Source organism: Hemitrygon akajei, chromosome 9, assembly GCF_048418815.1.
Source record: "Hemitrygon akajei chromosome 9, sHemAka1.3, whole genome shotgun sequence".
NCBI classification, from domain to species: Eukaryota; Metazoa; Chordata; class Chondrichthyes; order Myliobatiformes; family Dasyatidae; genus Hemitrygon; species Hemitrygon akajei.
In genome coordinates this window covers 66010902-66029134 of record NC_133132.1, presented here as the reverse complement: position 1 = coordinate 66029134, position 18233 = coordinate 66010902, and the positions used below count along the sequence as shown (strand labels likewise).

General features: G+C 42.8%; 1 protein-coding gene across 1 annotated transcript in view; it reads left to right on the top strand.

Annotated features, from left to right (window-relative positions):
• Positions 1-18233, top strand: part of LOC140732658 (dynein axonemal heavy chain 8-like) — a 952247-nt gene that overhangs the window by 410630 nt on the left and 523384 nt on the right. Inside the window, exon 30 of the mRNA XM_073055351.1 lies at positions 14408-14521. Within this exon, the coding sequence (XP_072911452.1) occupies positions 14408-14521 (114 nt within the window). The remainder of the gene's footprint in view (positions 1-14407; positions 14522-18233) is intronic.

The following is an 18233-nucleotide window of genomic DNA, read 5'->3' as shown; positions in this document are numbered from 1 at the left end:
GATGTCCCATCCACTGCCACCAACCTCATAGTTCCCACACCTCGCACTTCCCATTTCTACCTCCTACCCAAGATCCACAAACCTGCCTGTCCAGGTAGACCTATTGTCTCAGCTTGCTCCTGCCCCACCAAACTCATTTCTGCATACCTTGACACTGTCTTATCCCCCCTTGTTCAATCTCTTCCCACCTATGTTCGTGACACTTCTCATGCTTTGAATTTTTTCAATAATTTTAAGTTCCCTGGCCCCCGCTGCCTTATTTTCACCATGGACGTCCATTCCCTCCATCCCCCCACCCATACGGTCTCAAAGCTCTTTGCTTCTTTTTGGATTCCAGACCTAACCAATCCCCCTCTACCACCACTCTCCTCCGTCTAGCGGAATTAGTTCTTACTCTGAATAATTTCTCCTTTAGCTCCTCACACTTCCTCCAAACCAAGGGTGTAGCCATGGGCACCCGTATGGGTCACAGTTATGCCTGTCTTTTTGTTGGCTTTGTAGAACAGTCCATGTTCCAAGTCTATATGGGTATCCGTCCCCCTCTTTTCCTTCGCTACATCGACGACTGCATTGGCGCTGCCTCCTGCACGCATGCTGAGCTCGTTGACTTCATTAACTTTGCCTCCAGCTTTCACCCTGCCCTCAAATTTACCTGGTCCTTTTCCGACATCTCCCTCCCCTTTCTTGATCTTTCTGTCTCCATCTCTGGAGACAGCTTATCTACTGATATCTACTATAAGCCTACGGACTCTCACAGCTACCTGGACTATTCCTCTTCCCACCCTGTCTCTTGCAAAAATGCTACCCCCTTCTCACAATTCCTCCGTCTTCACCGCATCTGCTCTCAGGATGAGGCTTTTCATTCCAGGACAAAGGAGATGTCTTCCTTTGTTAAACAAAGGGGCTTCCCTTCATCCACCATCAACTCTGCTCTCAAACACATCTCTCCCATTTCCCGCACATCTGCCCTCACCCCATCCGCCCGCTACCCCACTCGGGATAGGGTTCCCCTTGTCCTCACCTACCACCCCACCAGCCTCCAGGTCCAAAGTATAATTCTCCGTAACTTCTGCCACCTCCAACGGGATCCCACTACCAAGCACATCTTTCCCTCCCCCCCTTTCTGCTTTCCGCAGGGATCACTCCCTACGTGACTCCCTTGTCCACTCGTCCCCCCCCCCCCATCCCTTCCCACCGATCTTCCTCCTGGCACTTATCCTTGTAAGCGGAACAAGTGCTACACCTGCCCTTACACTTCCTCCCTCACCACCATTCAGGGCCCCAGACAGTCCTTCCAGGTGAGGCAACACTTCACCTGTGAGTCGGCTGGTGTGGTATACTGCGTCCGGTGTTCCCGGTGTGGCCTTTTATATATTGGTGAGACTCGACGCAGACTGGGAGACCGTTTCACTGAACACCTACGCTCGATCCGCCAGAGAAAGCAGGATCTCCCAGTGGCCACAATTTTTAATTCCACGTCCCATTCCTACTCAGATATGTCTATCCATGGCCTCTCCTACTGTCAAAATGAATCCAAACTCAGGTTGGAGGAACAACACCTTATATACCGGCTGGGTAGCCTCCAACCCGATGACATGAACATTGACTTCTCTAACTTCCATTAATGCCCCTCCTCCCCTTCTTACCCCATCCCTGACATATTTAGTTGTTTGCCTGTTCTCCATCTCCCTCTGGTGCTTCCCCCCCACCTTTCTTTCTCCCGAGGCCTCCTGTCCCATGATCCTTTCCCTTCTCCAGTTCTGTATCACTTTTGCCAATCACCTTTCCAGCTCTTGACTTCATCCCACCCCCTTCGGTCTTCTCCTATCATTTCACATTTCCCCCTCCCCCCACTACTTTCAAATCTCTTACTATCTTTCCTTTCAGTTAGTCCTGATGAGGGGTCTCGGCCCGAAACATCGACAGTGCTTCTCCTTATAGATGCTGCCTGACCTGCTGTGTTCCAGCAGCATTTTGTGTGTGTTGTTTGAATTTCAGGCATCTTTCCTCGTGTTTGCTCTGTACTCACTCTGTTTTGTTGACATCTTTCCTATAATTCGGTGACCAGAACTGTACACAATACTCCAAATTTGGCCTTACCAATGCCTTGTACAATTTTAACATTACATCCCAACTCCTATACTCAATGCTCTGATTTATAAAGGCCAGCATACCAAAAGCTTTCTTCACCACCCTATCAACTTGAGATTCCACCTTTAGGGAACTATGCACCATTATTCCTAGATCACTCTGATCTACTGCATTCTTCAATGCCCTACCATTTACCATGTATGTCCTATTTTGATTATTCCTACCAAAATGTAGCACCTCACACTTATCAGCATTAAACTCCATCTGCCATCTTTCAGCCCACTCTTCTAACTGGCGTAAATTATTCATATTGGAGCTGCATGCAGAGTCACAACTTATTGGCACCATCTTCACCTCTCTTGTTAACTATTGTTCCTTCACCTTAGAATTGTTTCCCTGCCTCAGTGGAACAAACCTATCCACAACCCATGCAAGTGCTGCCAAAACAAAAAGTGCTCCATATTTCTGTTCCCAATATACACTCCCAAGTTCTTGCACTCCCCCAATTAAATAAATAATTTATCATACCATCCGCTCCTATCCCTGTCCAAGGCTATGCTGAAGGTCAGAGAGTGTGATCGCTGACTCTGAGATACTCAACCACTGAGAGATCCGTCATTTGACCACATTCATTGCCTAGTGCTAAATGGTGCAACTCAAACTACCTGCGTCTCAATATCACCAAGACCAAGGAGATGGTGGTGGACTTTAGGAGATCTAGGCCTCATATGGAGCCAGTGATCATTAATGGAGAATGTGTGGAGCAGGTTAAGACCTACAAGTATCTGGGAGTACAGTTAGACGAGAAGCTAGACTGGACTGCCATCACAGATGCCTTGTGCAGGAAGGCACAGAGTCGACTGTACTTCCTAAGAAGGTTGGCGTCATTCAATGTCTGTAGTGAGATGCTGAAGATGTTCTATAGGTCAGTTGTGGAGAGCGCCCTCTTCTTTGTGGTGGCGTGTTGGGGAGGAAGCATTAAGAAGAGGGACGCCTCACGTCTTAATAAGCTGGTAAGGAAGGCGGGCTCTGTCGTGGGCAAAGTACTGGAGAGTTTAACATTGGTAGCTGAGCGAAGGGCGCTGAGTAGGCTACGGTCAATTATGGATAACTCTGAACATCCTCTACATAGCACCATCCAGAGACAGAGAAGCAGTTTCAGCGACAGGTTACTATCGATGCAATGCTCCTCAGACAGGATGAAGAGTTCAATACTCCCCAATGCCATTAGGCTTTACAATTCTACCGCCAGGACTTAAGAACTTTTTAAAAGCTATTATTAATGCTTTTTGAGATAGTGATTTAGATGCATATCATATTTTTTACTGAGTTAAGTATTGTATGTAATTAGTTTTGCTACAACAAGTGTATGGGACATTGGAAAAAAGTTGAATTTCCCCATGGGGATGAATAAAGTATCTATCTATCTATCTATCTATCTATCTATCTATCTATCTATCTATCTATCTATCTATCTATCTATCTATCTATCTATCAATATGGCCTCTTCTCTAGTCAGCCTACACACAGAGTATTTCAGGAATCCTTCCTGGACACTACTAACAAATTCTACCCCTAAGTATAGGCAATAACACTAGCCACAACTATTATCAATATCGGTCTCCCATAAGTTTGCATCCTCGGCCCCCTGCTCTAAATCCATCTACAAGTTTGCAGATGATAGCACAGCAGTGGGCCAAATTTCAAGTAATAATGAAATGGAGTACTAAAAGGAGATAAAGAGCTTAGTGACATGGTGCCATGATTTAAAAAAAATGCTTCTATTTGTATCAAAGGCTCTCGGGTTGATACAGTGAAAGCTTCAAGTTCCTAGAACTGAACATCACTTATAATCATTTCCAGCCATGTATAGAAAGCTCACCATAGAATTTCACATGTTCTCTTTGACACTTACCAATTTTTATAGATACACCATAGAAGGCATCCAATCCCAATGCATCAAGGCTGAGTATGGCAGGTGTGCTGCCCATGACCGCAAGAAATGGCAGACACTTATTGACAAATGACAACACATCATGAAAACCAGCCTTGCTCCCGTGGACACTGTTGCTGCCTTGGTAAAGCAGCCAGCATCATTAAAGATCCCATTCACTTCAGAAATTCTCTCTTCTCCACCTTCCCATCAGGCAGAAGATACACAATCCTGAAAGCATATACCATCAGGCTCAAGGACAACTTCTAACCCACTGTTTTAAGAATATAGAATGGTCTCCTAGTACGATAAGACAGACTCTGGTCTCCACAATCTACCTTGTTATGGCCTTACACTTCACCTATACCTTATTCTCTAATGAGAACGAAATTCCCGGATGGTAGGTTGTCTCCCAGGTCGTCAGGGTCAGGGACATCTTGGATCAAGTCCATAGCCTTCTTAAGTGAGAGTGTAAGCATCCAGAGCTCGTGATCCATGTTGAATTGAACTGACTTTATTACTTACATTCTTCATATACATGAGGAGTAAAAATATGTTATGACTCTGTCTAAATGTGCTATGTGCAATTTATAGTAATTTCTAATAAATAGTATATACAACAGGATAGTCAGTATAACATAGAAACACAGTTGTGTCAACATGAAATAAGCAGTCTGATGACCTGGCGGAAGAAGCTGTCTCTGAGCCTGTTGGTCCTGGCTTTTATGCTGCGGTACCGTTTCCCGAATGGTAACAGCTGGAACAGTTTGTGTTTGGGGTGACTCAGGTCCCCAATGATCCTTCCAGCCCTTTTTACACACCTGTCTTTGTAAATGTCCTGAATAGTGGGAAGTTCACATCTACTGATGCTCTGGGCTGTCCGCTCCACTCTCTGCAGAATCCTGCGATTGAGAGAAGTACAGTTCCCATACAAGGCAGTAATGTAGCCAGTCAGGATGCTCTCAATCGTGCCCCCGTAGAAAGATCTTAGGATTTGAAGGCCCATACTGAACTTCTTCAACCATCTGAGGTGAAAAATGTGCTGTTGTGCCTTTTTCCCCTCAGAGCCAATATGTACAGAGCATGTGAGATCCTTAGTGATGTTTATGCCAGAGAACTTAAAGCTGTACACTCTCTCAACCACAGATCCATTGATGACAATTGGAGCTAGTCTGTCTCCATTCTTCCTGTAGTCCACAACCAGCTCCTTTGTTCTTGCAACATTGAGGGAGAGGTTTATTTCATTACAGCACTGTGTCAGGGTGATGACTCCTTCTCTGTAGGCTGCCTCATTATTATTTAAGATTAGGCCAATCAGTGTAGTGTCATTAGCAGATTGGAGCTGTGGGTGTCGACACAATCATGGGTATACAGAGAGTAAAGGAGAGGGCTTAGTACACAGCCCTGAGATGCACCTGTGTTGAGGGTCAGTGGGGCAGAGGTGAGTGAACCCGCTCTTACCACCTGCTGCGATCTGTCAGGAAGTCCAGGATCCAGCTACTCAAGGCAGGGTGAAGGCTGAGGTCTCTGAGCTTTTTGTCGAGCCTGAAGGGAATTATGGAGTTAAATGCTGAACTGTAGTCCAAGAACAGCATTCTCACATAAGCATCCTTTTTCTTCAGTTTAAACCTGCCAGTGCAGCAATGGAAACCTTCCCTCTAGGATATTAGAACACCGCCCCCCACCAAATTCATGTGCAAACAGTCCCGTCAGTGCAGGTCCCACATTCCCTGGAAGAGAGCCTAAAGATACAAAAATCTGAAGCCTTCTCTCCAGTACCAGCTCCTTAGCTATGTTTAAAATGTATGATTTTTCTATTTCTGGCCTCAGTGACATGTGGCATGGGTAGCAATCCTGAAATCACAACCCTGGATATCATATCTTTAACTAATTCCCTGAATTGACTTTCAGATGTGTAAGATTGGTGTGTAGAGCTGTGGCTATTGCATCATCTGCCAATCGGTTGTGTCAATAGGCAAATTGTAGGGGGTCCATTGTGGGTGGTAGCATGCTACAGATGTAGTCCTTGACCAGCCTTGTTATTAAGGTGAGTGCGACTGGACACCAGTCGTTTGGACATGTTACCTTGGTCTTTTTAGATGCCGGAACAATGGTGGATGTTTTGAAGCAGGAGGGCACTGTACATTGAGAGAGGGAAAGATTAAAATTTTCTGTAAACACACCTGCCTGTTGTGCCAAGCACACTCTGACAATGACATGGGTAGGAAGGTTGAGGAAGTCCTGCAGTTCAGGGAATTAGTTAAAGATGGGATATCCAGGGTTGTGATCTCAGGATTGCTACCCATTCCACGTGCTAGTGAGGCCAGAAATAGAAAGATCATACATTTTAGACATGGCTAAGGAGCTGGTACGTACTGGAGAGAAGGCTTCAGATTTTTGTATCTTTAGGCTCCCTTCCAGGGAATGTGGGACCTGCACTGACGGGACTGTTTGCACCTGAATTTAGGGGGGGGGGGGTTGTTCTAATATCCTAGAGGGAAGGTTTCCATTGCTCCACTGGCAGGTTTAAACTAGAATGCAGGGAAAGGGAGTGCCAGAGTAGATAGTGCAGTGGTTGTGGGGAAAAATTTAGTTAAACCCACATACAAAGACACAAATCAAAAGTCTTTCCCTACATGTTTGGAATAATATTCTGGGTTGCGTCTGTTTCAATACAAGGTGTATTGTAGATAAGGTGGATAGGTTTAGAGCATAGATCAATCAGCATGTGAAATTATAACTTTATAGCCATTAGTGAGATTTACTTGCAAGAGGGGCAGGACTGCCTGCTTAGTGTTCTGGTTTCTGCTGTTTTAGGCATGATAGAGCGGGAGGTTTAAAGGGGTTAAAGTGGCATTTCTAGTCAGCGCATATATCACAACAATGCTCAGACAAGATAGACTTGGAGAGTTAGTGTATTAAGGCTATATGGGTAGAACTAAGGATTACGAAAGGGAAAGTTACATAAATGGGATTATATTATAGGCCACCCGATAGTCAGTAAGATTTGAAGGAGCAAATTTTTAAAGAGATCACAGTGAGCTGCAAGAAACATAAGGTTATGATAGTATGTGATTTTAACTTTTCACATATTGACCGGGACTCCCATACTGCAAAAGGGCTGGATGGAATGGAGCTTGTGAAATGTGTTCAGGAAAGTTTCCTTAATATAAAGAGGTACCAACTAGAGAGAGTGTGATACTGGATCCCTTGTTAGGGAACAAGACTGGGCAGATGATAGAAGTGTAGAGAAAACTTTCAATCTAGTGATTATATGAAGATAGTTGTGGAGAAGATTAGAGCTGGTTCTTCAGTTGAGATTCTAAAATGAAGAAGGGCCATGTCATAAGAACATAAGAAATAGGAGCAGAAGTAGGCCATCTGGCCCATCAAGCCTGCTCCACCATTCAATAAGATAATGGCTGATATGACCATGGACTCATCTCCACCTACTTGCCTTTTCCCCATAACTCTTAATTCCCCTACTATGCAAAAATCTATCCAAACTTGTCTTATATATATTTACAGAGGTAGTCTCCACTGCTTCATTGGACAGAGAATTCCATAGATTCACCACTCTTTGGGGAAAGCAGTTCCTCTCATCTCCACCCTAAATTTACTTCCCCAAATCTTGAGGCTATGTCCCCTAGTTCTGGTCCCACCTACCAGTGGGAACAACTTTCCTCTCTCTATCTTATCTATCTCTTTCATAATTTTATATGTCTCTATAAGATCCCCTCTCATCCTTCTGAATTCCAGCGAGTACAGTCCCAGGTGACTCAATCTCTCCTCATAATCTAACCCCCTCATCTCTAGAATCAACCTGGTGAAACTCCTCCGCACCGTTTCCAAAGCCAATGTATCCTTCCTAAAGTATGGAGACCAGAACAGCATGGAGTACTCCAGATGTGGCTTCACCAGTACCCTATACATTTGCAGCATAACCTCCCTGCTTTTAAATTCAATCCATCTAGAAATTAAGGCGAACATTCCATTTGCCTTCTTGATACCCTGCTGCACCTGCAAACCAAGCTTTTGCGATTCATGCACAAGAACTCCCAAGTCCTTCTGCACTGCAGCATGCTGCAATATTTTACTATTTAAATAATAATCTGATCTTCAATTTTTCCTTCCAAAGTGGATGACCTTGCATTTACCAACATTGAACTCCTTCTGCCAGACCCTTGCCCACTCACTTAACCTATCTATATCTCTCCGCAGACTCTCTGTATCTTCTGTACAATTTGCTTTTCCACTCAATTTAGTGTCATCAGCAAACTTAGATACACTATACTCAGTCCCCTCTTCCGGATCATTAATGTATATCGAGAACAGTTGCAGGCCCAGCACCAAGCCCTGTGGCACACCACTCACCACTGATTGCCAACCAGAGTAACACCCATGTATCCCAACTCTCTGCTTTCTATTAGTGAACCAATCCTGTATCCCTGCTAATACTATGCATCCCAACTCTATGTATCCTTATCTTATGGATAAATCTTTTATGCGGCACCTTATCAAACACCCTCTGGAAATCCAAGTAAATAACGTTCATCTGTTCCTCTCTATCTACTGCGCTCATTATATCTTCAAAGAACTCCAGTAAATTTGTAAAACAGGACCTGCCTTTGCTGAATCCATGCTGCATCTGCCTAATGGATCCATTTCTTTCCAGATGCCTCACTATTTTTTTTTTAATGATAGCTTCAAGCATTTTCCCAATTACAGATGTTAAACTAACTGACCTATAGTTACCTGCCTTTTGCCTACATCCTTTTTTTTTGAACAGTGGTGTGACATTTGAGTTCTTTCAATCTGCCAGGACCTGCCCAGACTCCAGAGAATTTTGGTAAATTATCACCAAACCCTTAACTATAACCTCTGCCATTTCTTTCAGTATCCTGGAATGCATTCCATCTGGATCAGGGGACTGGCTTATCTTCAGGCCCACGAGTTTGCTCAACACTACCTCTTTAGTGATAGCTATTGTATCGAGGTCCTCACCTCCCATCATATTCATATCATCTCTCTTTGACGTATTAGACACGTCCTCCATCATGAAAACCAATGCAAAATAGTCATTCAAAGCCTCGCCCATTTCCTCATTACCCAATATCAATTCCTCTTTCTCGTCCTCCAAGGGACCTACATTCACTTTGGCCACCCTTTTCTGCTTTATATAATTATAGAAAATTTAACTATCAGTTTTTATATTTTTTGCTAGTTTATTTTCAGAATCTAATGATAACAGAATGGATCTGGCATGTGTGAATTGGGACAGGTTAATTTTTGGCAAAGGTATGCTTGTTAAGTGGGAGAGTTTCATAAGTGAAATGTTGGGAATATGTTCCTGTCAGAATAAAAGGCAAAGTTAACAGTTTTATGGTACCTTGGTTTTCAAGAGATGGTGAGGCCCTAAATAAGAAGATAAAGGAGGTGCCTAGCAGATACAGCCAGCAAGGAACAACTGAGGTATTAGAGCAGCATAATAAATGCAAAAAAAATTAATAAGGAAATCAAAAAGCTTAAAAGAAGGCATAGGATTGCTCTGGCAGACCAGATGAAGGAGTATCCCAAAGGGTTCTATGGATATATTAAGAGTAAAAGGATATCAAGAGGCAAAATTGGTCCTCTGGAAGATCAGAGTGGTTATTTATGCGTGGATCTGAAAGAGATTGGGGAGATCTTAAATTGATTTGTTTACATTTGTATTTACTGGAGGGATAAACGCAGAGTCTATATACAGTAAGTGAGACTAAACAGCAGTGAGTTCATGGAATGCAGACAGGTTACAGAGATGGAGGTGCTTGCTGTGTTGAAGTAAATTATGTATTCCAAACGTGTATTTGAAAAATGAAGAAATACTCAAATGGCAAAATAGTACCACCGTGGCTGACAAGGGAAGTCAAAGCTAATGTAAAAATAAAAGAGAGTGCATACAACAAAGCAAAAATTAGTGGAAAGATAGAGGATTGTGAAGTTTTTAAAAACCTACAGAGAGCAACTAAAAAGAATCATTAGAAGGGAAAAGGTGAAATATGAAAGCAAACTAGCAAATAACATCAAAGTGGATAGTAAAAGCTTTTTCAAGTATGTAAAAAATTAAAGAGAGATGAGAGTGGACATAGGACAGCTAGAAAATGAGGCAGGAGAAATAATAATGGTGTTATGGTCCGGTCTGGAGCCAGCATTCTGGTTCTTGATCCGGTCCGCAGACTCCGGACCCCGGGTCTTGTAGCCGTCCTTCCTTTCACCCTTGAGCCCAAGTAGTCACACCTGTGGATCATCGTGGCTTATTTGGACTCAAGGAGGTGCACCTGATGCCCATCGGCCAGTGGTGTATATAGGGGGCTCTGGGATGGAGGTGTGGCCCATCCCATCCCTTGCCTTGCTCTGGCTTGGAGTTTCCCTCGTTAAAGACTGGTTCTTCGAGTGAGTCTGGCAGACACCCTGGACCTAGTTCCCTTCCTATCCCTTGCCTCTGTCAGGCAAGCCTGGCTGGACTGCGGTTGCCCAGCAGGGGACTCTGCCCCTACCTATCCCTCGCTGCTGATGGGTTGTGCCCCGCGACCTGCTCAGGCCCCCGTATTTCTGCCTGGGAGGTCTGGGCCCTGCTTAGGAGTTATGCAGCCTGCCCAGTGAACTCCGGGATCCTGCCTTGCCTGATCTCCGGGATCCTCCTTGCTTGCACTCTAAGACTCTCCCGGAACCCCAGAATCACCTTGAATGTCATGTCCCTCACACACACCACGGTCACCACATCTTGTCTATCATTTAGTTGTTCCCATCCTGCCCCTAGTACTTCAGTGCCTGCGTTCTGTGCTTGGGTCCAATCTCCTGTCCCCTTATGACAAATGGGGGGACAAGGAGATAGCTGATGAACTAAATGAGTATTTTGCATTAGTTTTCACTGTGGAAGACACTAGCAGTGTGCCAGATGTTGAAGTGTGTAAAGGAAGATAAGTGTGTGCAGTTACTATTACAAGAGAGAAGTAGCTCAAAAAGCTAAAAAAACCTACGAGTACATAAGTCACCTGGACCAGATGAACTGTACCCAATGGTTCTGAAAAAGGTAGCGTTAGAGATTGTGGCGGCAATTGAAATGATCTTTCAAAAATCGTTATACTCTGGCATGGTGCTAGAGAACTGTGTTATGATATACTTGTACATGCACTCGTGAGCAGATAATTGAAGTTGGTGCGCATGCGCCGTTGTTTTTATCTGAAATATCTGTCTCGAAACATTGTGACAGCGGTAGTGCTCGGAAAATTGCTTTTTTCAACCGCACCACCCGATATTTTTCAACTTGCAGTTGGCAGCATAATAATAGCGCAACTCTGAAACATCCAAGGGTGAGTGTAAGAGTAGAAAAATGTCAACCAAGACGAGCAACCAGCCACAAATAGAGACGGGTGCAGTAGCAATGTCTGGAGGTGAGCCAGCAGAATCTTAGTGGCACCCAGCACCCGCGGGCGACCCCATGCTGGGGAACAATGGTCGGGGTAGAAGTCCTCCCCCAGTCAGCGGCATTCACCCACCACTGGCCGTGACGGTCAACCGCAAACTGATGGATGGAAGACATGATGGCAGATGTGGACTAACTACAGCGTCGTAGCACAACTGCACAAACAAGTTCCAGCATACCAGACGGCATTATTTTTGCATACAATTGGACCATCAGGACTTGAGGTCTGTAATAGTTTTGTGTTCACAGATGAGGCTGAAGGCCAAGACCTCAAAGATTTTAGCTACCTTTGACAGATATGCTATCGGTGAGAACAATGAGACATATGAACGGTACCTCTTCAACAAGCGACAATAAGAACAAGGTGAGACCTTTGAATTGTTTCTTGCTAGCCTTAGATCTCTTGAAAAGATGTAATTTTTGCTCGTGTATGTCAGACAGTCTGCTAAGAGACAAGATCGTACTGGGCATTAACGACTCCCAAACCAGAAAACGTCTGTTACAAGAGAGAAAGATAATGCTCAATAACTGCATTGACATCTGTAAAAGCACAGAAATGGCTGAATCACACCTACAAGCATTCAGTACAGCTGCAGATAGCAGGTCCACTACTGTCCATGGGAATAAACCTCGCGCTAACAAGAAAGGTTCAAAGCATCCTGGACAGAGGGATAGTGCTAGTGGTGGAGCCAGAGCAAAAGGCACCTTGAACAGCCACAGAAGCAAAGTGAACCCTTGCAAGTACTGTGGCACGGAACGTGCAAGAGACAAGCAACAATGCCCAGCATATGGACAGGTGTACAGGGTGTGTGGCATTCAAAATCACTTTGCAAAGGTATGCAAGTGGAAGCCTGTGCATGGTGTGGAAGCACAAAGCAATGACCAAACCGACAGTGACAGCAGCACCGAGTTTATTGACAATGTCATACTGGTGGTCAACAGTTTGAAGACAAAGGATGATGCATTTGCACAGATCCTCATCAATGGAAAGACAATAGACTTCCAAGTCGACAGTGGGGTAAGTATTAACATTTTACCCTGCAAATACTTGGAGGGAGTAGATCACACACTAAGACAATGCACCAAAAAGCTGATGACAAAAAAGCAAATTGTCAGCACTGTTATGCAATTAAACGCATTTTTTTCAGCCTGAAGAAAACAATAATCCTCCATCAGAAGTCCCCTCACGGTATTTACAACCTACCTTGGGTCACCATTGATGACCACCCTCTCACCACCTGGGCAGCGTCATCTCTAACAACGCTAAGGACGTTGACAATTGACTTGTAAGTCAGTAGTGTCTTTGGGTGCCTCTAGAAACGTGTATGTAAGAATTGCTGATTGGTCTGTCCACAAAAATCAGGTGTACAGAACTGCCATTATCACAACACTGCTATACGACTCTGAAGCCTGGAGTTTGTAAAAGCAAATCTGGTTGCTCGAGCGCTTCCAACAGCATTACCTCTGTCCCATCAAGGGTATCAGCTGGCAGGATCATGACTCTAAAAATGAAAGCCAGGAGAAGGCTCGACTTACAAGTATTGAGGCCACTTTGCTGATGAGGTGGTTCTGCTGGTCAAGCCACATTTCTTGCATGGACAACTCCAGGTTACTGAAAGCAATACTCCATGGAGAGCTCTCTCAGGCAAAGAGATTGTGGTGCCCTGTGCAAGAGGTACAAAGACCAACTTAAGCAGCAGCTCTCTCAGGCAAATATCAAGGTCAATGAGTGGCAATAGCTGGCTTGTGACAGAGACTGCTGGAGAACACTGATCCGCAGAGCAGCCAAGAATTCTGAGGAATCAAGAAGAGCGACTGCTAAAGAGAAGAAGCAATGCAGTAAGAATTCTACTACCCAAGCGCCCGCATGCCAGCTGTTCCAGTGTCCCTACTGCTCCAGAGTCTGCAGATCCAGAACTGGCAGAATTGGTCTCTACAGTCACCAATGATCGTGCCGTTGTTACTGAGGACTCTTCTACCCTCCTGATCTTCACAAGTGAAGAGCCAGCCATCATCTTTCAATAAAAGTTAATTTCTTGTCTTTCCCAATTCCTACGTGGTACAAGTAGTCTGAAATTATGTTTGTATTCAATTTCAAGCAGTCTATCATAAACAAAAAAAATTCTGAGTAAGAAACACTTGAAAAATTTGTCATCCAGTGTCAGAGCTTACAACAAATGTAAAGATCTAGAGCCATCAGTATTTTATGGATCATTCATTATGTAGAATTGAGATTCAACTATTTAACAAAAATTTGAATCTTAACATACTGCTGAGTTATTGTCAAATGATAGAGCAAAGTAATACTCTATGATGTATCCTTAATCTGGGAGATTAGAAAATCAATTTTGATAAATGTGATGACACTTAGCTGCAGTTTACACAGACTCTTCTGCAGAAGTTGCCAGATGGTAATTGGTATTGGAAATTGGCTAGTTTTCTACTAGGCTCAGTTCACTAACATCAAATTTACCCCTGTTTGATCAGCAAACTCAACTGTGCCTGGCAATTTACCTGGAAAATAGATAGCACTTATCTGCTTAATTTTCCTCATTGAGGAGCATGGTTGATAGTGTGTTTGAACTTATGATTTTGCAGTGTTGATGAGCAAAATATTTGACTATGCCTTAAACTAAATTTATGTACTTACATGTTGCTGAAAAATTTAGGCATATTCTATATTTATTCTACATTCTACATATTTCTATTCTGGATATTTATTAGAAACTACAAGTTTCAAATATAGTCAACTAAACTTGATTGTTGGGTTTGAACAAATTTCTTTTAATGTTTTAAGTCGTTTTGAATGCTTTTCTATTCATTAACTTTTTAACATGAACATAGTTGGTGTTGAACTATTCGAATCAAAGATATTGCAAAGCCTTACAGTATTCTGCTATAATTGCTTATCTCAACAGAGAAATGTGCAGGATGAATTGGTGCAGGTCCAACCCAAATTTAAGGCTGACCTCCTGGAATCAATTGACATATTCCAGAAGGAAGTGCTCAAATATGGTCGACAGTATGAAAAGGTAAATATTTTTATATGGTATTAATTCTGCTGACTATATCAGAAAAGAAAAGATCATTATCACTGTATTCTATCTATAGACACATTTATTCTTTTGGTTTCAATTCTGATGCCGCAATCCCTGATGGGGGGAAATGGGCTGGAGGAGTCAAATATATATAATTCATTTAAATTGACATTAATCTGCTGCAGTTGTTTCTTCTACCAAGTAATCAGCCCTGGAAGATTATTTACTTATTTAAATCATGACTGTGAAATACATTTGGGAGCCTAAATTGAGCAACTCGTGCATCATCATGATATACCTATATTGTATTGCATAATGTTTGTTGCTGTGCCAGTGGTCCAGAAACCTATATTATAGTTTCCATATTGCCACGCAGATAAATTGAAACAACCTGTGTAGCTAGCTCTGCATTGTTGTGGAGATTTGTTAAACCTTTGATGCATGGAGTAATTTCTGATCACAAAAGAAGTAGATTGAATTCAAGATTATAGATTCAAATGTCAGTTCTAGTATACGAGTGTAAAGGAGAACAAAATAAGTTACTTCTTATCCAATGCAACATATGAAAATTACACTAAGATAAAGAACACAAGAATAAAAAACAATAAATATAAATAAGATATCTTATATACATTGATTATATGTACATGAGTTATGGTCTGGTGGCATAGTGGGTGGAGGTGTTGATCAGCTTTATTGATTGGAGACAGTAACTGATTTTTGAATCTGGTGGTCATGGTGTGGATTCTATGTAGCCTCCTCCCTAATGGGAGTGGGATAAATAGCCCTTGAGGAGGGTGGGTGTGATCCTTCATAATATTTCTAGCCTTCTTCTGGCATCTTTCTGTATATATGTCCTTGATGGTGGGTAGGCTGATGCCAGTGATACGTTGGGCAGTACTTACTACACATTGTAAAGCCTTCCTTTCTCCCGTAGTGTAGTTTCTGTACCATACAGTGATGCAGCATGTTACGATGCTCTCTACTGCACCTCTGTATAAATTTGTGAGAATTGGTGTGCATAGTCCAGCTCCTTTCAGCCTCCTCAGAAAGTAGAGACATTAGTAAGCATTCTTGATTGTGTGGGGTGAGTTCTGACACCATGAGAGATTATGCAAGATATGCACTCCCAGGAATTTGAAACACCTTGTGGTTTCTAGTTACTCAGTTTGCAGCACAGAAACAGGCCCCTTTGGCCCACCATGTCCATGCCACCCCTTGTACACATCTATGCTAATCCCATTTACCCATAAAGCTTGCAGCTTCAGATATCAAAAGGGAATTATAGACCAGTTAACCTAACATCAGTGTTTGGGAAAATGTTGGAGTCTATTAAGGATGAGGTTTCGGGGTACTTGGAAACTAATGACACAATAAGTCAAAGTCAGCATGGTTTCTGTAAAGGGAAATCTTGCTAAACAAATCTGTTGGAATTCTTTGAGGAAGTAACAAGCAGGGTAGACAAAGGAGAGGCAGTGGATGCTATTTGATGAGGTGCCTCACATGAAGCTCCGAAACAAGGTAAAATCCTATAGCATTACAGGAAAGATACTGGCATGGATAGCGGAATGGCTGACAGTGACTAGTGGTGTTCCTCAGGGGTCAGCATTGGGACAGCTACTTTTCACATTGTTTGTCAATGACTTAAGACAATGGAACTGATGGCTTTGTGTCAAAGTTTACAGATGATACAAAGATAGGTGGAGGGGTAGGTAGAGCTGAGGAAGCAATGTGATTGCAGCAGGACTTAGACAACTTGGAAGAATGGGCAAAAGGGACAGATAGAATACAGTGTCTGGAAACGTGTGATAATGCATTTTGATAAAAGGAATGATAGTGCAGACTATGGGGAGATAATTCAAACATCAGACGTGTAATGGTACTTAGGAGACCCATGCAAGATTCCCAGAAAATTAATTTACAGGTTGCATCTGTGGTAAAGAATACCCAATGTAAAGAGGGGTATGAATGGTGTGAGTTCTCCTGAAGTCAATAACTAACTGCTTTGTTTTGATGACATTCAGGAAGAGGTTATTTGTGAGGCCGCAGGCCTCAAGCTCTTCTACTTCCTCTCTATAGGCAGGCCCATCACTGTTGGTGATGAATTCCACCACTGTCACACCATGAGCAAACTTGACATCTATAATGTTGATATCTACAATAAGCAGCACAAGACTGTGTGCTTAGCCCCCTGCTCTGCTCGCTTTGCTTCTATGACTTTCTGGCTAAGCACATCTCCAATGTCATGTTTAAGTTTGCTGACAACAGTACTGTCATAGGCTGAAGCAAAGGTGGTGACGAATCAGCATATGGGAAGGAAATTGAAAATCTGGCTGAGTGGTGCCACAACAACCTCTTACTCAATGTCAGCAAGACCAAGAAGTTGATTATTGACTTCAGGGGAAGGAAACCAGAGGTCCATGAGCCAGTCCTCAATGGGAAATCAGAGGTAGAGAAGATCAACAACATTTAATTCCTCAGTGTTATCATTTCAGCTGTCCTGTCCTGAGCCAAGCACGTAAGTGTAATTACAAAGAAAGCACAGCAGTGTCTCTACTCCCTTAAAAGTTTGCAAAGTTTCAGCATGGCATCTAAAACTCTGACAAACTTCTATAGATGTGTGGTGGAAAGTATATTGACTGGCTGCGTCACAGACTGGTATGGAAACACCAATGACTTTGAATGGAAAATCCTACAAAAGGTAGTGGATATGGACCAGTCCATCACAAGTAGAGCCCTCCCAACCATTGAGCACATCTATATGGATTGTTGTTGCAGGAAAGTAGCATCCATTATCAGGGGTCCCACCACACAGGTCATGCTTTCTTCTCATTGCTGCCATCAGGAAGAAGGTACAGGAGCCTCAGGACTCACACCACCACATTCAGAAACAGTTATTACCCCTCAACCACTGGGCTCCTGAACCAGTGGGGATAACTTCACTCAACATCACTTGCCATGTCACTGAACTGTTCCCATAACCTGTGAACTCATTTTCAAGGACTTTTCATCTCATGTTCTCAATATTTATTGCTTGCTTGCTTATTTATTTATCTCCCCCCCTTCTTTTTTCTTTTTTTTGTACTTGCACAGTTTGTCGACTCTTTCACACTGATTGTTGCCCTGTTGGTGTGGTCTTTCATTGATTCTATTATGGTTATTGGATTTATTGAATATGTCTGCAAGAAAATAAATATCAGGGTTGCATATGGTGACATATATGTACGTTGATAATAAATTTATATTGAACTTTGAATACTTAAGGAAGATTCTCAAAACTGACACTGCAGCTGGCACTGTCATGGGAGGAGATTACCCAGTGGATGGAGGAAAGAAATTCAAGTATATTCTCAAAACTGCCTTAAAAATGCTGTATGCACAATGATTGAATTGCTAAGAAGAAGAAGGATTTAAAAATGACACTGAAACCCTTGAGTTCATAAATTAAGAACACACATGAGCTCTGTGTAAATGGCAGAAAATTTAAACCTTTTCACGAACTACTCAATTAACTCTGTTCCAAATATGGCAACATCTTCTGGTTGCTTATTTATCTTACCTTGCAACCCACAGAATTAGAATGGAAGCAAGTAACCTCAGTTCTGAGAAACTGCCTAAGAAGAAGACAATTTCAGCAGGAATCTGATTGAGAATTCTTTGGAACTTCTGGCAATATATACTTCAAATTGTTTGACCTTATCTATTG